General features: G+C 42.9%; 1 protein-coding gene and 1 pseudogene across 2 annotated transcripts; one reads left to right on the top strand and one right to left on the bottom strand.

Moving 5' to 3' along the window:
- Positions 1-5,246: 5,246 nt before the first annotated feature.
- On the top strand, positions 5,247-6,788 carry LOC101763553 (annotated as a pseudogene).
- Positions 6,789-13,781: 6,993 nt separating this feature from the next.
- LOC101773274 (probable plastid-lipid-associated protein 14, chloroplastic) lies at positions 13,782-19,638 on the bottom strand. 2 transcript variants are annotated; one of them, XM_004969295.4, is made up of 13 exons: positions 19,270-19,628; positions 19,117-19,160; positions 18,962-19,040; positions 18,744-18,866; positions 18,231-18,413; positions 18,064-18,150; positions 16,541-16,647; positions 16,322-16,409; positions 15,660-15,740; positions 15,507-15,583; positions 15,255-15,390; positions 15,003-15,065; positions 13,782-14,657 (listed from the first exon to the last, which is right to left on the bottom strand). In XM_004969295.4, exons 1-13 carry the CDS (start codon positions 19,510-19,512, stop codon positions 14,037-14,039), a joined length of 1,932 nt encoding a protein of 643 aa, XP_004969352.1. In that variant the 5' UTR covers positions 19,513-19,628; the 3' UTR covers positions 13,782-14,036. The 2 variants fall into 2 exon arrangements, with proteins under 2 accessions (XP_004969352.1, XP_022682727.1); XM_022826992.1 differs by lacking the exon at positions 15,003-15,065 and having other exon boundaries at positions 19,270-19,638.
- Between the last annotated feature and the right edge of the window lie 3,021 nt (positions 19,639-22,659).

The raw sequence follows: 22,659 nt of genomic DNA, 5'->3' as shown, positions 1-22,659 counted from the left end.
AGCCACGAGGTCACCGGTCACCCGTCTCGTGACACATCCATCCGCATGGGAATGCGGCGATTTTTGTGGTAGGGAAATACTGGTGTCATTATAAAACAAAAGAAATATAGGTGTCGTGAGCTCTTTGGTTTGGGCAAGGAACTGGGAGGAGGAGAAAGTCAGAGGTTTGATAGGCTGTTTCTGAAGTTTTACTGTTCTTTCTTGTGTGTACAAGCAATTTACTACGTAGATGACTGCGTCGTAACAAGCAATTTATACTACTATGTTTTTGGACAAAAAATCATTACAGATTATCTGTTGTGATATGATCCTAAATAATAAACCGATACAATATGTATACTTTACATGAATATTCTAGCTAAATATTCATGTCTCCAATAGTAATCCTAAATAATATTCTAGCTACTATTGGAGACACGCTTGAAAAGACTATCTATATACCCGTTACCAATTAATGAACTTACTACTCCCTCCGTATCGAAATATTTGTCATTATTAACTTTTTTCTGCAATGTTTGATTATCTGTCTTATTCATAAATTTATTGTAAACATACGAAAAGATAAGTCACGCTCAAAATACTTATTGGTAAAGTAAGTCACAGACAAAAATAGATAATACTTACATAATTTTTTGAATAAGACGAGTGACGAAATGTTGTGATAAAAATCAAGTAACAAATACTTTGGTACGGAGGTAGTATTAGGAAACATGTGTGGAACCAACTATGAATGCATCCTGGGATAGGTATGGAGTATATAAGCAGTCACGTCTATCTACTGTTCTAATACTATATGCGTGCATTTAATTGTAGCCATGCAATCTCGGACGTTGCAAGAATGAATATTGACACGTTATTCTATTGATGACTGTACATTCACCTAGAGCGTCTCTTCTCCGGTTGCAGTTGCCTACTTGCCTTGTCTCCTCTTCTATTTTCCTCCTCCAAGTACTACTTGTGATTCTTTTTATAATGAAAGTTCTTTTTACCTCAAATAACTACATCAAATTGATACCATTGCTTCGAACATAATTTTGAACTCTGTGTAGCTAGAATACACACAATCTACGATTATTTCAAAAACATGCCATCATACGTAAGTGGTTATGAAGCTCAAACAAGCATTTCGGGGAGCTAGAGCCGAAAGGGCCAAATAGAGAATAGAAAAATAGCTCAATGTATTCAATTTAAAACTAAATTCAAGATCAGAAAAGGGCGTTGAACCGCAGAGCAGAGCCATGAGCCGCCTCCCCTACTTCCCCCATATAATTTTGCCCTTGTATGCCTGGTACGGCAATAGCATATCCTACCATGTCCTAGGGTCTTCTCATCTTTGCTCCTTAGGAGCTATTTGGATACGACATGCTAAACTTTAGCGGATCCATCGGAGGTTCGGATGCTAATTAGAAGCACTAAACTTTAGCAAGGTCATATCGGATGTTCGGATGCTAATTAGGAGCACTAAATATGAGGTAATTACAAAACTGATTGCACAGATGGAGTCTAATTCGCGAGACAAATCTATTAAGGCTAATTAATCCATCATTAGCGATGGTTACTGTAGCACCGCATTGTCAAATCATGGACTAATTAAGCTTAATAGATTCATCTCGCGAATTAGACTCCATCTGTGCAATTAGTTTTGTAATTAGACTATATTTAATACTCCTAATTAGTATCCAAACATCCGATGTGACAGGTGCTAAAGTTTAGCTGGGGATAAACACCCCCTTAGTCTTAGGTTTTCACCTTCTTAAGAGAATAAAGTAGCACCACCTATCGGGTAGCACGTGGCCTTACCCATATCTATCCTTTCCTTTTGTATCTAATCGTTCTTCCATCCTTTCTTGAGTGTTGCCAATCCTCCTCTAGGCGGAGTTAGCCACCACTTCTGTTGGTATTTCTTACTTTTAGCAATGCTCCTTCCTCTAGCAGCATGCTAATGGTTCTTACATTGCACTTTTAGGCCTCGTTCGGTTCTTCAAGTTTGAATCCGGACCAACATCCAATCCTGGTCAGGATCAAGTGGATCCTGGTCTCACACTCAGGGCCCGTTCGGTTTGGCCGGAATGGCCTGGAATGCAGCCCAATCCGGGCGGATTGGAACGGCCCGGAACAAATACGACCCAACACAAGAATTGTTGTTCGGTTGGCCTAGCCCGGAACCAAACCTGGGCCAGAACGATTTCAACCCTTCCTTCCACGGCTCGGAATCAATCCCCACCTCATCCCTCCCAGATCGGTTCTTGGCCACACTACGCGAGGAGACAGACGCTCCGCTGGCGGCGCCCGAGGCAACAAGGCGGTGGCGAGAGGTGGCGGCGTGGTGGCATGAGGTAACGGCATGGCGGCGCGGCACATCTTCGACGGCCACCACTGCGACAACGACCGCCACCTTCTCGTCGGTAAGTCGTCGCCTTCTCTTCTGTCCCTCTCGCCCTAGGTTTCTTGCTCCCTGGCCATCACCCTAGGTTTCTTGTTTCGTCAATTGGTTGATCAGGTGCGCGGGCTAGCCGGATTGATCGGTTTCTTGTATTTTGTGGTGCTCGATCCGTTCGATTCTAGGCCTAGGTTGGATGATTCCCCCCATTTATGATGAGAAAGCACGAACTTGGTAACGAGAGAGCCTGAAACTTGAAACTTGGTGAATCTGTTGGCGATTATCGAGTAGTCACCACTGATTTGTTGTTGATTATTCAAGAAGCGCAATCACTGGTATCCTATGTTTGTGAAATGTCTGAGGTGGTACATTGGCATAGCAGTTGAATGATACGTTCTTTTTTTCTACTGGGAAATGGAGGTTTAAATGATTTCAAAGGCATTGCATTCTGATCTATGAACTCAAAGGTTTAAATGATAGGTTCTTTTCTCATGGATATCTTTAGGAGCTAGAACTGCTATATCCAACAATCACTGTGTAGTGTGTACTATTTTAAGTATATTTGACCTCTTGCTTAAACTAAATGTTAAGAAGAAAATAGTGTGTATATACTATCCTAACTTCAGTCTTCTATTTTAGATCGACCTTCAGTTTTCTGTTTTAGATCGACCTTCAGTCTTCTATTTTCAATCTCAACAGCATTCAGCACATGGTTGCCTTGAGTTCAACACATCGATCCTAACTCTGTTTGACCTTGGCATTGCGTCTATGGCTGTGTTTCTTTTTTTTAAGTGAAATGGCTGCAACTATTTATTATGCATTTCTACTTACATTTGGTTTCTATTCTGCAATTTTAGCTGAGTACTTGAGATGAGTTTTCTAACTCAACAAACTCCTCATATGTTATATCTTGATACTAGTTGGAATCAGTGCACTAGCCGCACCCGAGCCCGCCTTGTGCCGCTCAAGCCAGCCGGCAGCCGCCCGGTCGGGACTGCCGACGTCCGTGTCAGTTGTTGGATCTGGCCTCGAGCCGGCCACGCAGCCGCCAGGGCCTGGCCATGTGTGCGACATCCTGGCTACCTCGCGGCCAAGGTCACCACCGAGGCCTGGCCGCGCACGGTCTCACCCTGTGTCGGTCAAGAAGGAGATGGAAGAGAGAGAGGGAGGCAGGAGGAAGAGAGGGGGAGGAGAGAAAGCCATCTGCTTTGTGGGGCCACCACCAATGGGGCTCACGCCACGTCTTGTAAAACCACCATCAAACCCACCTAGGGATGAAAAATAAACGGATTTGTAATTTGAGGGACTGCGAATACTCGATTTTGCACATGAGGGACCAAATTCAGATTACGGCTATAGTTGAGGGATGTCGAAAGGATTTTAAAAAAAAAGAACGTAGAAAGCCCAAAAAGTGTATATTTGTAGACAAAAGTTTTGTGTAGAAAAACAAAAACTTCATGTGAAAAAATTATATAAAAAGTTATGAAAAAAAGTGATCGTCGCAACAAAAATGAGGTAAAGAAGTTTGAACATAAGTTATAAGGAAATCAGGCCAAAACTTGAATAATTGTGCATAACCAAAATAAATTGAAACAAAAGGTTAGAAAGAACTAAGGAAAATTGAAAAATAAATTATTTCAAAAAATTGAGAACAAAAATTTTATATACTTATATTAAAACAAGGGAAAACGAGGAGCAGATCAGCCACACCTGCCTCTCCCTCGTGTGCCCATGCCTCGCCTAGTCATGTCTACCACGATTGCCCGCCTTACATCTGCGCACCGAGCAACCGACTTACCGACCATACAGGCACACCGTGCGACTGACCATAAAAGCCCAAATGGTCAAATGGATATGCCAATCGTACGTGGAGTGACAAAGGCTCCACGTGTACATTCACATCGCAACATGCATAAAAGGTGCCATGGATATGTATGCCCAACGTACTCCCTGGCTGGGAGAGCGGTGGGTGTTCCCTGTTCAAGCAGACGCCATGACTCTGCCACTGGTCGCCGTCTTCCTGCTCACCGTCTTTATCGTGCTTCCGCTCTCCAACCTCCTCCTCATTTCCATCAGCAAGCCACTAGCTTGTTAGCTGTTATTATGCGCTGGAATTGCTTACTGTTATTCTAGGTTGTAATTGTTGCTATTAATGGGATAGAATTACTTACTGTTGGACAAATTGGGCTGGAAAATGGTTGAAATTTGGTGGGTTGATTGGGTTGATTTTATTTAACATGAGCCGTGTACTATAAATTTGGTGGGTCGAAAATATTGGGTCCACTTATCAAACGGACATGTTACCAAATGGGTCGTGGTAGTGACGTTATCATTTATGTTAGCAGCCACGTCATTATCCATATTAGCAGCCACGTCAGTAGCCACGTCTTTCCATTTTCATCATCATCATCCATTTCAGCAGCGACATCATCATCCATATCACTGTTGGGTGACGTGGCTATTCAATCCGTGACGAATATTATCCCACGTGGCAATTGTTCGTGACGTTTATTTTCATCCTGATACTAGGTTTGGGTTGGGCTGTGCGGGCTCAAGGCTATTCTATGACAGTTTAGAAACGTCATGGATCATATCAATCTATGATGATTTTGTAAAACCGTCACGTAGATTAATCTATGACACTTAATACATGACGTTATCAAAAAATTATCACCACATACCGATTTATGACGATTTTTGGATGATTTGTGACGAAATTTGACATTACAAGATTTTTTTTAATGGACACGCTGGCGGCGACGGACGGCGCCGGAGGCTGGCCCCATCGCCGCGGGGCCTCCCGGTGCTCGGCCACCTCCACCTTCTCGGCTCGCTGCCGCACGGCGCGCTCCGTTCCCTGTCGCTGGCGCATGGGCCCGTCATGCTGCTCCGGCTCGGCCGCGTGCCCACCGTGGTCGTGTCCTCAGCGGCGGGCGCCGAGGAGGTGATGCGGGCGCGCGACCTGGCCTTCGCGAGCCGGCCCAGGAGCGCCATGGCCGACCGCCTCCTCTACGACTCCCGCGACGTCGCGTTCGCGCCCTACGGCGAGTACTGGCGCCAGGCGCGCCGCGTCTGTGCCCTCCACCTCCTCAGCGGGCGCCGCGTACGCTCCTTCCGCCGCGTCAGGGAGCAGGAAGGCCGCCGCGCTGGTCGCCCGCGTCGAGGCCGAAGCCGGCGGCGGCGCGCCGCTCGACCTGAGCGGGCTCCTCACAGAGTACGCCAACGCCGTCGTGTGCTGAGCCGCGTTCGGCGACGAGAGCGCCCGCGGCATGTTCGGCGGCGGCCGGGCCGTGAACAGGTCAGGAAGGTGCTCACCGACTTCCAGACGCTGCTCGGCACGCAGCCGGTGGGGGAGCTCCTGCCGTGGCTGGGATGGGTGGACGTCGTGCGCAGGCTGGAGGGGAAGGTTAGGCGGACGTTCGAGGCGCTCGACGGCTTACTCGACAAGATGATCGATGACTACCGCCGGCAGCCTTCCAACGGCGATCGCCGGGACTTCGTGGACGTGTTGCTGGACGTGCGCAACCATGAAAAAGAGCACGGCATCGAGCTCGAGACCAACGAAATCAAGGCCTTTATCTTGGTACGTACTACGTAGTTTTCAGATCTTCTGCAACTGCACACGTCAGTAGCTGATCGATCTCTTTCGTGGGTCATGCACGGGCCTTGGCAGGACATGATCGCTGGAGGCACGGACACCACCACCACTGACCACTGTGATGGAATGGGCCATGGCGGAGCTCGTCACTCACCCGCGCGCCGGGCGCAAGCTCCAGGACGAGATCCGCGCGGCGGTCGGCTCCACCACCGGAAGCGTCGTCGGCGAGGGCCATGTCGCCCAGCTGGACTACCTCAAGGCCGTGGTCAAGAAGACGCTCCGGCTGCACGCGCCGCTCGCTCTGGTGGTGCCCCGGGAGCCGCCGGCGGACGCCGAGATCCTGGGCTACCACATCCCGGTGGGCACGCGCGTGGTGATCAACGCGTGGGCTATCGGCCGGGACACGACGACGTGGGAGGACGCCGAGGAGTTCGTGCCGGAGAGGTTCTCCGGCAGCGCCGTGGACTTCAGGGGGCAGCACTTCGAGCTGGTGCCGTTCGGCGCCGGGAGGAGGGGGTGCCCCGGCCTCGGGTTGGCCGAGGCGAGTATTGAGATGGCGCTGGCGAGCTTGATGTACCATTTCGATTGGGAGTCCGCCGGCGGGACAGGGCCGTCGGCCTTGGACATGACCGAGATGAAAGGGATCTCCGTGCACATCAAGTCCGCCCTGCAGCTTGTAGCTAAGCCGTGGATCACTTAAGGGCTTGTTTGCTTAGGGGAGTTTCAGCTTCGCAACTGTAACAATACTGTAGCAGGCGGAATCGAAGCCACGGGGAGCTACTTTTTTGGCTTCGCCTTCTTCTCGGTTCATTTTGAGGTCTCGGTATCCGTCCCAACTTTGTGCTATAGTAACGCATAATGCTAAATAGTACGCGTTACCGTAGCGCGAAGCCGAAACCCTTTTGGCTTAAGCCGTGCCAAAGGAGGCCTAAGCTGTTACTACTCCTGCATAGTTGTGCACTGTTAGGGATGAAAAAGTTAAACAAAGAAGAAAAATGGATTAAGAATAAATGGAAAAGGAAACCAGGGCCTGTACTCGGATGGGGCTGGTGCCTCACAACATGGTGCGGCTAACAACGCAGTAATTAGTCCTGCAGCCAACGTGCGCTGCCTCTCCGGTCCGGCTATCATCATGCTCGTTTCTGAGCTGAAAACTAATCTTATCCTACTTATCCTACTATTACTAATTGGAGGCTCCTTTTGAAGCCTCCACATAGAGCCACCTAGTAATGCTAGTTGGATACTCTAACACTTAGAAAAAAGAGAAAAAAATATAGGATTCTCTCAAAAAAGCAAAACATCTAGCCATTAATTCGGTAGACTCAATCATCATAGCCGTTGGATCTATTATATTTTTTCTAAAAAACTTACCCACTTATACCATTATGAAAATAGTCTAAAGTAACCCCTAAATCTATATCTAAATTACCCACCACTGCCATTATATAAAACAAATTAAAGTAACACCTAATCTTCGTCTAAAGTACCCACCTATGCTATTATAGAAATAATTTAGAATAACCTCTTAAATTTTCATCTAAATTTCCCACCACTCACATTATAAAAAATAATTGCATCTAAATCGCCCGCATATGCCATTATTAAAAATTTGAATCACCTTCGTTAAAAATATACCCAGAGGTACATCAATATATGATTTTAAATTATCTATTTCCCATACTATTGTATAAAAAAAATAATAATTAAGGTATATACACATTATGTGTATCACCATTTATAAATATATAGAGGAAGTGATGAAAATATAGATTTTCATGTAAAAATATAGCTCAAACTTAGAGTCCATTAAACAAAATCAAGCCCATACTTGCGATGCAAATTGAAAAAAAAATTCTAAATGTGAATGAAAATGTTGTAGAGTAATTACTAACTAAAGTCTATCACAATCAGATGAAGACAATAATTATATATCTATATAAGTATTGTGTTAGCATATTTAACAAATGAGAAAAAGCTCAAGGTAATAGGTTTTATAGTAAGCTATGTGCCCTTATTTTTTTAAAAAAATTGGAGACCGCGCATTAATTTTCATAAGGCACGCTAGCAAATTCTCACAAGAAACCATCCAAGTATCCAACATTTGTTTTTAGAATGCCATTATGCCAAATTTTATATCGTGCAATACATATCATGTTCGGGATCTCACCACCGTAAAATATCATTGATTTGTTTAATGATTTGTCCAAATTTAAAATCGTAAACACAATTTAATGTTATTGATAGGGGCTGCTTCTTTATGTTAGGCAATGCGGCTCATAAAGAATGTTATTGTATTTAACAAATGCAAACCAAATTTTTTTTGCATGTTTTATTCAGAGGGACGCAGGGTTTAGGGTTTAGGTACGCACTGTCTCCGGCTTTGAACTCTGTTTTAGCACATTGCTGACACAAAGGAAGAGCTTGTCAAAGCATGTCAGTGGTTAGAGTCATGGAGTCCTTCGCATCATTTATTGCATGGCCATCATCACTGTTTAGGTACGCATCATTTATTGCATGGCCATTTATTTTACGCATTGGTAAATAATTATGCACCGTTATGGGTTCATTATGTGTGCTTGTCAATAATAATGCTTCTTTTAGGAAAGGGTCTGCAGCCTAATATTTTCCATTATAAAGAAACCAATTGATGTCAGGTGACTATCCGAGTCAGTTGCTACAGTGCCACATAGCATGCCATACTCGTTGTGTACGATGCCTATCTTTTCTCTCGAAAAGTTGTTCGGCATTTATCTTTTGTGCACGTTGGTTTGAGTATATATTTCTAGTTCTTGGTGTGTTTGGTTGGCCGTAACAGGTAAAAGAGGGGTAGAAATTTATAAATAAGAAATAAATCTCTTGTTTATTTGGTGAAATGAGAGTTTTAGTGGATGGGAAATGAGAATTTGATTTCAAATAAAATCACTTGTAAAGGGAAGGAGTGGTAATTAAGTGGAAATTATGATTTAAGTGGAAGATCACATTATAAACGTTAGTGGTAACTTGTGATATATTTTTTCACTCGCTAACCCAGCAACAAAACAGGGGATTACGACTCTCATATTTAATTTCCATCACAAGCCAAATAAGAGACTAGGATTATCTCTTAACCTAGCACATTGGTTTGAGTATGCTTCTACTCCTTCCGTCTAAAAAACAAACCACTCTAGGATTCAAAATTTATCCAAAAATAAGTCATTTTATCCTATTTAATATGTGCATGTGCATGTGAGCTATCAATTAGGGTCAAATGTAGCTATTTATTGGCTAATAAATAGAAGCAACCAATATCATTTTACCTCTTATTAATTAACCTGTCCTAAAATTCTTAAAATGATTTTTTATAAGGAGGAAGTAGTTATTTTTTGTTGACATAGAGGCAAATGTAAATATATAAATATATAAGAGTTTAGAAATAAATCCCTTGTTTGTTTTGATGAAAATAAAAGTTTTAGTGGGACGAAAAATTCGAATTTGAGCAAAAGCACTTATAAATGCAAGCGGTGGTAATTGGGACAAAATTAAGGTTTATTGGTCGTAACTTGCTATATAACTTTCCACTCACAAACCCACAAACCAAACAGGGATGACAATTACTTTCCATTAGAGAAAACAAATAAGAGACTAGGACTAAAAGTCCTACTACCACACAAATTTCCTACATCAACTCAACCTCTAGTTACCATGCTCATTCCCATCGCTTACCAAACGAATCATGAGTTGTATCAAAGTAAGGGTATTCATGTATTTCACCAACACAAATTCAAAATGACATGTATATTTGTATTGCATGAAGATCACCATACTGTGGAACCACCACCAATGTGAGGAGATAATTAAGCTTGTTGAGGAACCACCATCACATTGTGGTTAAAAGAATCTTTTAACTAAGAATCCTGATCAATTGTTGTTTGCTATTACTTACTTGAGGATTATGGGGGATGTTGTTCATCATGCAGGGGGTAAAATGTTTATGAGGCTCCAAAGGGTAGTGACGAGCCAAACAAACAAGCATGGCTCTGGGGCCATGTTTTCAAATTGCTCGATTAATCATGATTTATCAATGATTAATCAAGAAATTGCTCTCCATACATCGATCAGGGAATTCGATTCGGTTATATCACCTAGTCAACCAATCAAGCGACTAATCAGGCATGTCTAGTCAAGTGACTAGCCATGAAGTGTATAATTTAGGCTTCAGCTCAGTAGCAAGCCTACCCGGTAAGCCCACGTCTAATCGGTTCTTTACCTATCCCGATTTGCAACTGCCATCATTCGCTAAGCACGAGTGGGAGAGGAAAATTTTCTAGTTTATCTAGTTATGCTCTGCATGATTGTTTATATTTTTGTAATTTTCATTCGCAGATCTAGGTACTCTGTCTTAAAGTGGCAACTGACTAAACTATAGACTGCTATGTCCCAATTTTTGACTTGTAGACGCATGTATTCTGCATCAAAATGGCAACCCACTAGACTATAGATTACCCTGAACCGAGTGGTCGACTTGGTCGACTAGCCCACAACTAATCACGATTAATCAATGTCTAGTCACGATTAATTATCTAATCGTGCCTTAACGATTAGGCTCGATTTAACGATTTGAAAACATTGTTGTGGGGTGCTGTTAAAAGCCAAAACTGGAGCACGATTATAGCCCAGCCCAAGCGCAGAGGCCAAAATTGCCAAAACGGTCTTGTACTCACCTTCCGTACTGTTGTGAGCCCCACACCCGGTTACATTGCCTGCACCCAAAGTACTGGTACAACGTACACGTACATCGTACATGTGTCTTTTCTTTTGAATAAAGTTGTTCGGCGCCTTTTCTCTCGAGAAGTTGTTTGACTTTTGTCCTTTGTGCGTGTTGATTTGAATATGTTTCTAGTTCTTTCTGTGTGTTTGGCTAGTATAATCGTTGAAAGAGAATGAGAATTTAGAAATAAGAATTCAGAAACAAATCTCATGTTTATTGCTGGAAATGAGAGTTGTAGTGGGATGGGTAATGTGAGTTTATGGATCCAAAATCACTGATCATGGAGAGGGATGGTAATTGGGTGAAAATTGTGGTTTAAGTGGAAGAGCACATCCAAGGTACTAAATAGCGTTTAGCGCTATGGTAGCGGATTAGGGTCGGTGTAGCGGATCGCGAATAGCGGGTGCTATAGCGGACACTAAGTCCAAATAGCGGAATTTCAAAATAGTCATATTTTTAGAGCATATATGAATATTAACATCAAGTTTACTTTAAAAAAGTTAAGATTTTAATTTAGCCATTACATTTCAAGGTAAGAATCACAAATAAATAGATATAATTAAGATGTATGAATATATATTAACATTAAATTCTCATATTAACAAATAAAAAATTTATTTTTCATCCCATAATCCTTTGTCACTACCTAAATAATCATTTTAAACATTATTATTACCATTTGATTCATGTTAATATGTCAACTAAATCATAAATGTACGAATAGCGGCCTAATATGAGCAATAGCGGGCAATAGCGGACAATAGCAGCCGCTAAGTCCAAACATACTATCTTGGGTCCCCTACCTTGTAGCGGTAGCGGTAAGGTACCACTACCGCTATAACAGCCGCTACAAAATGCTATTTAGTACCTTAAGCACATCATAATAGTTAGCCTAATTTACAATACAATTTTCCACTCCCAAAACCATCAACCAAACAGATAATAACAATTCTCTCTTAAGCTCTCCTCAATTCCCATCACAAACTAAACAAGGGACTAGGACTAAACGTCTGAATCCCACGCAAATTCCCTATATCAATTCCCACCTCTAATTACCATGTACATTCTCAGCATTTGCCGAACGAGCCTTTACGCATTGTACGATCAAATTAAGGCTTCGTGTCTTTGACCAACACGAATTCTAAATGACTTGTATTGCATGATGATCACCAATTCATCATCTTGTTGAACCACCATCAGAGGAGATAAGCTTGTTGAGGAACCACCATCAAATTGTGGTAAATTAAAAAAAAACTTTTAACTAAGAACTGAGCATTCAGCACCGAAGTACCGAACAAGCAATAATTTATGATGAATTCCTTACCAATACGTTACGTAGAAGTTTTTAATAATAGTTCGGCCTTTTCTGAACCCAACATGGAGGCAGTGCCTCCGTTGCCTCGCCTTCGCCTTCGCCTTCGAACAAGTAGGTCTTGCAGTGGAGGTGGCCGCCCAAACTCCGAAGCTCCCCGTCGACGTCAAACTCTGCCCTCCCGAAAGCCTGCAGCTCGGCCCGTATCATGTTCCGCATCTCCTGCCGCACCACGGATCCCTCCGCCTTGGCCACCACGGTCCCCACACCCTCCGCGCTCCGCCCCAGCCGCCTGACGTCGATGGTGAACAGCGGCACGCCGCCCCAGGCCAGGATCACGCCGCGGTACGACACCCGCAGCATCGCGCCCCCGCCCCCGACGTCGAGGGGCCCTCGGTGGAAGGCCTCCTCGGGGATCCTGCCGACGTCCACGGCCAGCTCGAACACCGGCGGCGCGCACTGGTCGTCGACGCCGAGGCCCAGCCCCTCGACCGCGACGAGACGGACGAACAGCCGGGGGGGCGGGGTGCTGTCGAACCCCGCCATGAGCGCGTACACGAGCGCGCTTGTGCTGCAGATCAGGAGGAGCCACAGGAGCACCATAGCAATGGCCGGGCACTCGTCGTCTTTCTTTCTATTTGGGGCGTGACCGGAGTCCCCCTTCGCCGCCGGCAGCTGCTGGCGAAAATGCACTACTACGCCGTGGCGTATACACACCACCTTATCGCCCCGCCATTCAGCTTCCGATGAACGGTGCCGTGATAAATTTGGTTAGCCCCTCGGCTACACCTGACCAACTAGTTAATGTGCAGTCCGAGGCTTGACCAACTGCTCTCTGGTAAACGGCGTTAACGGCACCCAGAGGAGAGGATCAGAGGAGGACCTGCGCCGCCCTCCCGCCTCAGCAGTGTAGCTTGGACAGAGCATCGGTGGGTGACAATGGATCGTGACCCTCGTGCCTCTTTCACAGTCCAACAAAATTCTATTTATTTTTAACTTAAAATCATATATTATTATGATCCGGTTATATTAAACTCGATTTTTAAATTTGCTAAGCTAAATTAGAGAGCTCTTTACCCCCTTAGGCAGCGGTAAATGCAGTTGGAATTAGAGAGTAGCTGCTGGTACTCGGCTTCGTCCATCTGTTCGTCGAGTGGATGGTGCGACATCGTTGGACGAACCGTCTATCGGTTTGTAGTGGAGAGAATTACGGAATGGCACGGCACAGTCCTTCTGCAGATATGTACTTCAGATTTGAGAGTAGTTGAGAGTTGAGACTTGAGACCGGAGTCCGGGGCTGAAAAAGCAACAAAACAATGGAGAAGACAACCAGGGAGCGAGCAAACGCCGGAGAGGACTCCATGCGGGCCTTTAAGGCTTGGTTGCTTGAAGAAGGCCTTTTAACGTCTAACTGGGCCTCAATAATCGGTAAAGCTAATGTGCAGCCCAACTCACGCAACATGCGGGTGGTGTCCGGCCCGGGATGGGATTGGGCGAGGAACGAGAACGACATGCTCCTAGCCTCCTAACTAAAGGAAGACACCCTAGCCCTGAAAGAACTACGCTCGCAATACTAATTGCTACATCCCCGATATATTCGCAAAGTATAAAAATATGATACTCAGGCCACTAGTAGCGAAGAAAAAAGATGCAGCTGAAGGTTCTCGAGTATGTTAAACACGATCCTGTAAAAAGAAAACATTGCGAAACAGTCATGACAGTCACCAAAATCTGCGAGAGCAACTTCGAAAATGACATTATTTGGCTATCAAGCTCACCGAAGGTTTTGTGGTTCTATACAGGAACGAATTTAATTATACTCACGCTGCCAGCGCTTCAGCCTGGGCTGGGCACATGACCGAAAAAGATCATACAAAATTACAAAGGAATATATAACAGCCTAACTATGGCCTACACCATCTTATTATTTACACTTGTTACAAATGAATGTACAGCTAGAAATACAGAATGTACAGAGAAAGAATAGCATTACATGGCCTCACGAATCGGTCGTCGGATTTGATCTAGTGAAAAGCAGAGCCGACCCATTAACACCACGGAGAACCATCAACCTCGCGTCAATGTATGTCCCACAGACAATCTTTGACAAATCGAACATTTCCGGTGGGGTCTGTGTACGGATCTCTTGCAGCACCTTTTGTGCAGAATTGACATTCAAAGCCGAGTTGCAGCTCATTGATACGTCTACTTCATCCGTAGCAATGTTTACACTGGGGAGACTGGCTGGCAGCTCCTTCATCTTTGCAACTTTTCTCCATTTACCACCAAGATATCTCCTAGAAGATCTTGAAGATGTGACCCTAGTCTCTTTATTGTCCTGTTCATGAATATAAATCCTCCCAGCAGCTATCCTTGCTGATGTGGTGACAGACAAAACTCCTTCAGTGCCAGATTTGTCATGAGGCCAATCAGATTCTGGCATAATTCTGAAACCAATATCTGAGGTCAGAGAGAAGACTGGATCGATGGACTCTGAACTAACTGTGAGGTACACATCACTGATGAGGATTCTAGGGGAAGGCTGACGAAGCGTGAGGCCAATATGTCTTCCAGTGCAGTACAGGAGACGCCAACGACCAGGTAGGAACTGAAGCCAATTCTAAATGGATAAAAGCATAACGAAATAAAATAATATTGTCAAGCAGATAATAACATAAAAGAGAGAGGAATAAAACAAACTGAAACCAAATTTTAACCAGAATTATCCATCTTGCAGAAAAAAATAACATAAAAGGAAATACCAAAAAAGAAAACAAATATTTCTCCACTTCATCATGATGATAGAGTATGAAAAATTCATAGCATATACACCTCAGCAATTATTGTACACGAGAAACTACAATGGCTAATCTCCAAAGTGGAAAGTAGCTACCGACATAACTATATCACGAATATATTCATGAAACATAGTTCATCATTATCAGGGCTTGAAGTAAGAAGTTACCTCAGTTCTTAAATTAGGGTTTAGGACCTCCATCAATTCAATGAAATACACTAACCGCCTACGCTGTAAATATGTGAAAGGGAGTCTATAAGTTTCTTTCGAACAAGAATTGTCCAATGATATAAAATTGGGATGGATAACATGTTTCCTTCATATGTCAGTTTCCAGTTAGGTGCGAGATCAAGCCTTTTAGCGAGACCAGAATGAGATGCAGTTTAAGACATGATCCACCCATGTGCAGAAAATTAGTACCTGATGATGTCCATAGATATAATCTTCAGCCATGCGAACAGCAGTCGATCCCAAGCCCCATCGAATGATACTAGTTGATGGATTTATACGCCATTTTGGCCCACAGAGGAAGGGGTGCCGCAATGCATCAACACAACTGCAGATTTGGTGCAACAAAGTAAGTATTTACAACTCTATAATGCAGGAAAGCATCCTAGCTATGAATTTGTAGCGTTTAGCTTGTGGATTCACTAGCAATGTTGATAATCTTACCTTATCCTTTTGTCAGGTTTTGTTGCCAGCAATAAGGCCAAAAGATTCCAACCAGCACCCCATTGCCTATCTAGAATCTAAGGAACAGTAAAGACACTATCAGATTGCTTGAAGAAATGATATCCCAATAAATTACTAGAAATAAAGACTTGCCTGCAAACCTATATTTCCAGATGGAGAATTTTGGCAGAGAATTGGTAAAAGGAACTCACGCAAACAGTATGGGTCGTTTCCCTGAAATAGAGGAAAACAAGAAAGGAAATAAATAGTTAGTTCTAGTAATAGTATTTATCAAAAATTAGACTCGCCTGCATCAAAATGTGGTATTATATATTGAAAGCAGGTAGTTTCAGTGAAACAAAACAAAGTCTAATAATGCAGGTCAGAAGAACATGTAATATCCCGCAATAAAACAAAATCACGATGTGACTGAGACCTCTGAACATTTGTTCATAATGCAGGCCATTCATTGGCTCAGGATGGCACTTACATAATGCTTACTTTGTGCAAAGCTCATAAAAATAGCAATGAACCTTCTGTGGTGGTATACGGGTGGTAATGGATCATGGCCCTTATACCTCCTTCACAATCCAACTCAGCCCTATCTATTTTTAGCTCAAAATCATATATTATTATGGCCCGGCCTTTATTGAGCCCAATCCTTAAATTTGCTAGGCTAAATTAGAGGGCCCTTTACCACCCCTGGGTATACTTTGTCACAGTATGAGCATACTATGGCTACCACAGATCTTAGTGAGGTAAAGGCTTGAACAGTAAACTGGCAAATAGGATATAGGGAAGCGCATAAAACAAACCTTTGTCAGGAAAGATTTGAATTTAAAGAAAGTTGAAGAATCCATTAGTTCTCTCAAAACCATCTTTGCCATGATGAAGCCAACACATCTAGAGACAAAAAGAAAAGACTTAAATTAAAGCACATAAGGGTTTATACTTCATGCTACATACTGTTTTAGAAGCAGTTAGACAGATGTGTACAGGTGTACAAGAGCTTCTTTGTTTCATATAAACCTTACCTCATGTCAAATGCTATCATCATTTTCCTCCTTTCGCCGTTACTTGCTACTGTACTACTGCTAGGATCATTATCATGAAAATCAGCAGCATTTCCAAGAATACCAACCTAAATAAATAAATCATCAAAGGAGCTAGTTAAGTTAGGTTTAGATGAAAAAAATTTACAGAACATAGGAATAGATTACACAAGATAACTTAGATGCCTGTAAGACTGTAACCATGTGAGGCTTGTTGCGAATGGATTAGAGCCTTGAACATTAACTCCATGGTTTGGTTCAATTTATATATTTCGTAGATTAATGTTATGAATGTGTATAAGCAAGTTGTATGAGTGCATTCCTGTGCATCAGTATTTTCACGGTGTGGATCAAGGGCATAGCTGGGCCAAATGGGCTCATGGCAAGTTGGCACCAAACAATGATTAGGGATTAGTTTCCTTAGAGATAGGATTAGCTACGACCTATTATTGGTAAGGACCATAGCAGTTCAAATATCATATTCAATTACAAAAGAAGAGAAATGGCTATTTTACCTAATGGAATATTTTACACAAATTTACGAACCTTTCAAAAACGAAATCAAGTTGGTGATATTTGGATTCTTTGCAACAGTACGAATCTGAAAAGGTTTTTTCTCAAAAAAAGAATGGACTATTAACTAAGAATTTAAAAAAAATAGAAACACGGTATTTGCAAAGCACTGAAAAATATTACAGTGATCAGAATGTAAGATTGTTGATGTACAAAGATTGACATTTCAACAGCACTGATAGCTTAGTTCAATCAATATCTGGTACAGCAGTTTTTTCTAGTTATAAGTTGAATTTTCCAAATAGCTCCAATTGTTTGAGCAGCAAGTGTATAACCAGAAGAGAGACAATGTCCTTCAATTTTCTTCAAAAGTAGTTGTGCATTTATCAAGAGTTAAAGCTGCAGAAAGAGCAAAGAGAAATGTGTAGCCCACATGACAATCATTCAGTTGCTCATCGGTGTACCAAGTTATAACTGTCATAATTAACAACGGTTAACATTTGAGAGCCTGTGATATCATGGTGTCTAATTCCTCAACTAAAAAGGTGTCAAACATAAATCGGTTTGTTATAGACACACAAAAGGTAGAGACAACTGTTGATTTTGGCATTTTAACAGGTCATATTTATAGGATAACAGTGAAACATAAACAGGTTGATTTTGACAACTCATGATTCAGCTGAAAACAGTGAATAGGATAACAAAACCTACAAACCACACATAAAAATTGCAAGGTCAATAATTAAATATACAAGTAAACTGTTAAATCTCAAGCCAAGAAGTACTATGCCATTTGAAGTTTTGAACATTCAGGACACAAATGCTGAACACATGTTGATGCAAAATCATGTGGAATAAGTAACCTAATTTTCAGTTGTTTGACTACATTGCACAAAAATGTAATTTGAAGTCCACTGTAAACTATGAAGCATGATTGCTAAGACAAAAGACAACCATTTACGTAAACATAAACAAATAGAAAGGCTGCTCACCTTAACATGCTTGTCTATTGGGCTCACATGAACATTCTCCAATCTAAGCTCAGTATGTGCCAGCCCATGGCTATGTAGATAATTTACCTATGTCAAATAAAATGTGTCTTCAGTCCAGATCAACAGGTAACGAGTGCATTTCGAGAAATTTAGTGTTTGTAGCTTACACCAATCAAAAGGTCTCTCATCAAAATCCTAATCAAACGTAGCTGTCGAGTTACAGCAGGTCCTCCAACAGAGTCATCTCCTACCCTTCTAACTTGTTCTTCATCCAATGCTAATGTTGCTTCTAAGGTTGGGAGCCAATCCGAGAGTTGCAACCAGTGGCGCAGGGAATAACTCCCATGATACTGCATAGAAATAAATAAACCCTGAAATGGTGAATTAACAAAAACCAGTGCCTCTACCAGTGCATCGATCAATCCAGAAGGAAGCAAAATCTAGCCCTTATTGAAGAGTTAAGGTATTATACACAAAAATAACTCTGAAGAGTTCCAATATTCTGTTGGGAGCATATGCAAATTAATGTTTTAAGTACACCTACATACACCCTAAAAACCATGAACTGACACGAAAATGACTGCAAACTGCAATTAGGCCCAAAATTGAAACCTGAAAGTGACAGTACTGCATTTAAGACCAGCCAGATCAGCTTGAGCAAGTAAGAGAAAAGCACTAACCCCATGCACCAATACTAACGGGACATCTTCCTGCTCCACCGCATTGCCCGGAGCAATGTAACCATGGACCTGCAGTGCGTACGAGTGGTACATCACCTGGCGGCGAGCCAGCTTCTTCAGTACCTGAAATCACACACAGCAAACTTGAGCTGAACCAGCGCGTTCCGCACGTACTCCACCGCATTAAAACAGTAGCTAATAAGAGAGAAAAAACCCACCTCAATCGCGCGCCGGCCCCTGCGCTTCGCCTGCGAGCTCTTCAGCTGCCGCAGCACCACCGTTGACCCATATAGCTCGCTGAACACCAAAATCAGAAACAATCGCCACGAATGCAACGAATTCGTACTATCATAGAGTGTCCTGCGACACTGACCTGCTCGGATCGCGCACCGTGGCCTCGAAGATCATCTCGTCCGACTACATCACGTACCAAAAAAAATTCTCTAACAATTAGCAAAAACGGAGGAGAAGCGCAACAAATTTAGCGAGCTGGAGAGCGAATCGGAGGATCCCGATCAGCACAAACCCGTCCGTGGAGCCCGACGCTGACGCGGTCTGCGATGGCGAAGTTGTCCATGTCGAACCTGACCACGGGGCACGGCCCCGCTCCAGCCCCCTCATCCGCCGCGGCCGGCGCGGGCGCCGATGAGCTAGCCTCCAACCGGAACCCCCGCGGGCGCCGCGGATGCGCGTAGGCGCGGCACAAGGGGCGGGCGAGGCCGACCGGCGAGGGGCATGCGGCGACGGCAGCGGCCGCCGCGAGAGGCATGTGGGGCGGGCACGGGGCACCGGTTAATACCTGTACCGTCGCCGTTGGTCTGCGAGTGCGAGTGGGAGAGGGAGAGGAGACCGTCGCGGCGCAGCGGAGGGAGAGGGAGGCGCGGGGGCTTGACTTAACAAGAGGCGGGGGCGCGAGGCGGTTGCGTGCGGGGAAGCGGCGGGGCTGTAGCTGCCATGAGCCCGGCGCGCGTCCGCCTCACCCCGTGCCGCGCCAGCGACCGCGCGGCCGTGCGGGGGCACGATTTTTTTGGAGGCCCGGTGCACCAGCTCGGACGTGCGCCGGAGCTGTCCGTTTCCGCCGTCTGGGCAGTGAGGTGCAGCGGTGAGGTCGAATGGTCCACCGGGCTGTGTCTACTGTCTGCTTCCCAGCTACTGCCGCACTGTGCAGTTGAGCGTAGCAATCGAGTATTTCCACCTTGACTAGAATGATTATGCGTACGGTTGTATCTTTTTGCCTGTTATTACTGGGAGAAAAACAAACCAACAATTTGGCAGGTGGTAGAAGGATCTAACAGCATCTTCTTACTGTATTTTTGTCCTGATATACTTATGAGTATTATAGCACGAATGTTCAAAATAACGGATTATTGCGGTGCGATATTGCACTTTATTGTGCTATTACCGCTACGAGCCCCTGTAGCTCGTAGAAGCATGCTAAATGATGTAGCGAGCAAATTTATTAGCAGCAGTGCTAATTAAATGTTAGACCGAATTGCGCTGGAGAGCTAAAAGGGGTGATGAAGGCTTGCTTCATGCAATTGGTAAGGCAAGCCTGAGGAAGGCATGATAGATTGGAGCTCTTCGCATTTGGAACAATACAAGAGGTATATATACTTCTTCACCTTTAATTCATGGTGACCTTATGCAGGGACATGGGATAGGGGTGACGAGTTTTCTATATACCAATCTGAACAACGGCTCTACCTTGGAGCATGCAGTCAATAAGAGAAGAATAGAGGATGGGGATCTCGAAGTAGGGTTGCGTGAAAGAGAGGGTCGCATGAGATAGAGGGGCTACGGCTGGTGTGTAGGCTTGTATGTGTACAATTACTTGTGGCTAGAACATGGTTTTAGCTAATGGTCATTCTAAATTTGATTGTGATGACTTATTTTTCCTTTTCAGATAAATCCACTAAATGGATTATTAGCTTCCGCTATAGCCCAATATATATCGCTGCTTAGAGCTTTTAGAAATGGATGCCCCTAAATGGTAAATGGTATGGTCCACTATTTAAGCAAAATTAAGTGTAAGTACCTTCAACGTTGATGAAGGAGGAATTTGATAATGCTATTGTTGTAGGGTTTGTTTGGTATAGCTTCAACTCCGAGATCTATGTTAGTTGAACTATAGTTTGTAGTTGTGGATTAAATTAAAATGTTATAGGTATTAGGATTTAATCTAAATATATAAATAATTTATCTATATGCTTTTGACGTACCTCTAGTTCTAGACAAGATTTATTTGAGCTAGACTTGCCAAACGGTATCTTAGTAACTAATAAATACTTTACTACTCCATGCTATTCAATGAATCAAGTATGTTTGTTAAAAATGTCAAGCTATGTTTACAATTTTTAGGGAAAAACTCTAAATGGTCTAATTAAATTTATTTTTTCAGGCAATACGGTTTACAACCTTTGAGTTCTCAAATAGATATGTGCACATGGATGTTTCATGTTTTTCTTTTTGCGAAGAGCGCACTGATGTTTCAAGATATTGTAAATTAACATGTTCCTTTTAATTCATATTTTGTTCTATGAAAATGCCAAATATAGTCATTGTAAATATGTTATCTATTCCCTTGATGCTCAGTCCATCAATAGTGCATTTCAAGCGTTTTGCATGCATGTGTCTTTTTTTTTGTAGTGTAGCTATGTATATTTAAGCAATTTATTGGGTGTCACGAGAAGTGCTACTGTAGGAGCTGTACTTGTTAATTTGGGTAAGAACTATTTTTTAACCAAATCCTATATTCAATATCATGAAATTTTCCATTCGGTATATATTTTATGAACATCATAGCTCATGAAAGTGGATAATAACGTGTTAGGATAACTAAAATGCAAGCAACACCACCTAAGCTGAAGTATAATTTGATAGATACAATGCCTTGTCAAGCTTTCTTTTACTCCATGTTGATATGAGTTTCTTGGACAAATTTAGTTCATATACTATAAACATATTTTTGGTAAATACATTCAGGTTGCAAAAATGATGACACAACGGCTAGTAAACTCATGAGAAAACTCTTTACTAGTCAGAAACAAAAATCAGCTTAGGTATAATATAAATCATCCCAATGCACTATTGGATTCATACAAAGCATTGTGAAAATAAGTATTGCTATATTATAGGGATCTAACAATACTTTTGAACCCCTTCGTATATATAAATGATATTTGGCTATGGCAAATTTTTTTCTTAAATTGTAAACTCATAAGCATATGGGTGCTCGCATTTCCGGATTCATTTTAGGAACTAAAAACGCAATTCTTTCGTTAATAGATGAGATGGTGGATTCTTCAATCTCAAGATCTCACCAATCGTCTATGGTGTTCATAGAGATAAAGGTCCCGTTTGGTAGGGCTTCTCAAAGTGCTTCTCCACCGGCTTTTGGTGAAGCCCTACCAAAGGGTCAATTTCAAAACGGCTTCACCACCAAAGCCGGGGAGAAGCCGCAAAACGGCTTACACTAGAGAGGAGAAGCCGAAAAAAGTGGCTTCACCGGCTTCTCCTCCCTCTCCAAGTATTAAGTGATCATAAAATTACATATATTGCCATTGAGAAGCCATTTTACCAAATGTTTTGCAAAAACGGCTTCAGCTTCACTAAAAAAGCCACTCCACCGAAAAAGCCGAAGCCGAAGCCGTTTTATGAGAAGCCGAAGCTCTACCAAACGGGGTCAAAATGTGCATGCAAGTATATATAAAGATGAGTGCAACCATGTACGTGGGCATAATATGTCTCGGAAAGAAAACAAACTCTTCATATTTGGATGCAAAGTAATATACTGCATTTCACCTGGCATTCAATGTTAAACTGAACGCCTATCTTCACCATTAGGTTATTTAAGTGCATCTTTATCTCAAGTACTAAATGTGACACAGTAGTGTAACTTTATTATTTGAACATGCTA

This window comes from Setaria italica, chromosome V, assembly GCF_000263155.2.
Source record: "Setaria italica strain Yugu1 chromosome V, Setaria_italica_v2.0, whole genome shotgun sequence".
Taxonomy (NCBI): Eukaryota; Viridiplantae; Streptophyta; class Magnoliopsida; order Poales; family Poaceae; genus Setaria; species Setaria italica.
This window is presented reverse-complemented; position numbering and strand designations above follow the sequence as displayed.

Excerpts from the sequence above, each read along its gene's own strand:
- LOC101773274 (XM_004969295.4), bottom strand. The coding sequence starts at position 19,512 with ATGCCTCTCGCGGCGGCCGCTGCCGTCGCCGCATGCCCCTCGCCGGTC. Across the intron at positions 18,151-18,230 it reads TGAGAGACCTTTTGATTGGT|GTAAATTATCTACATAGCCA; the intron begins GTAAGCTACAAA and ends TATTTGACATAG. Across the intron at positions 15,391-15,506 it reads AAACCTGACAAAAGGATAAG|TTGTGTTGATGCATTGCGGC; the intron begins GTAAGATTATCA and ends CCAAATCTGCAG.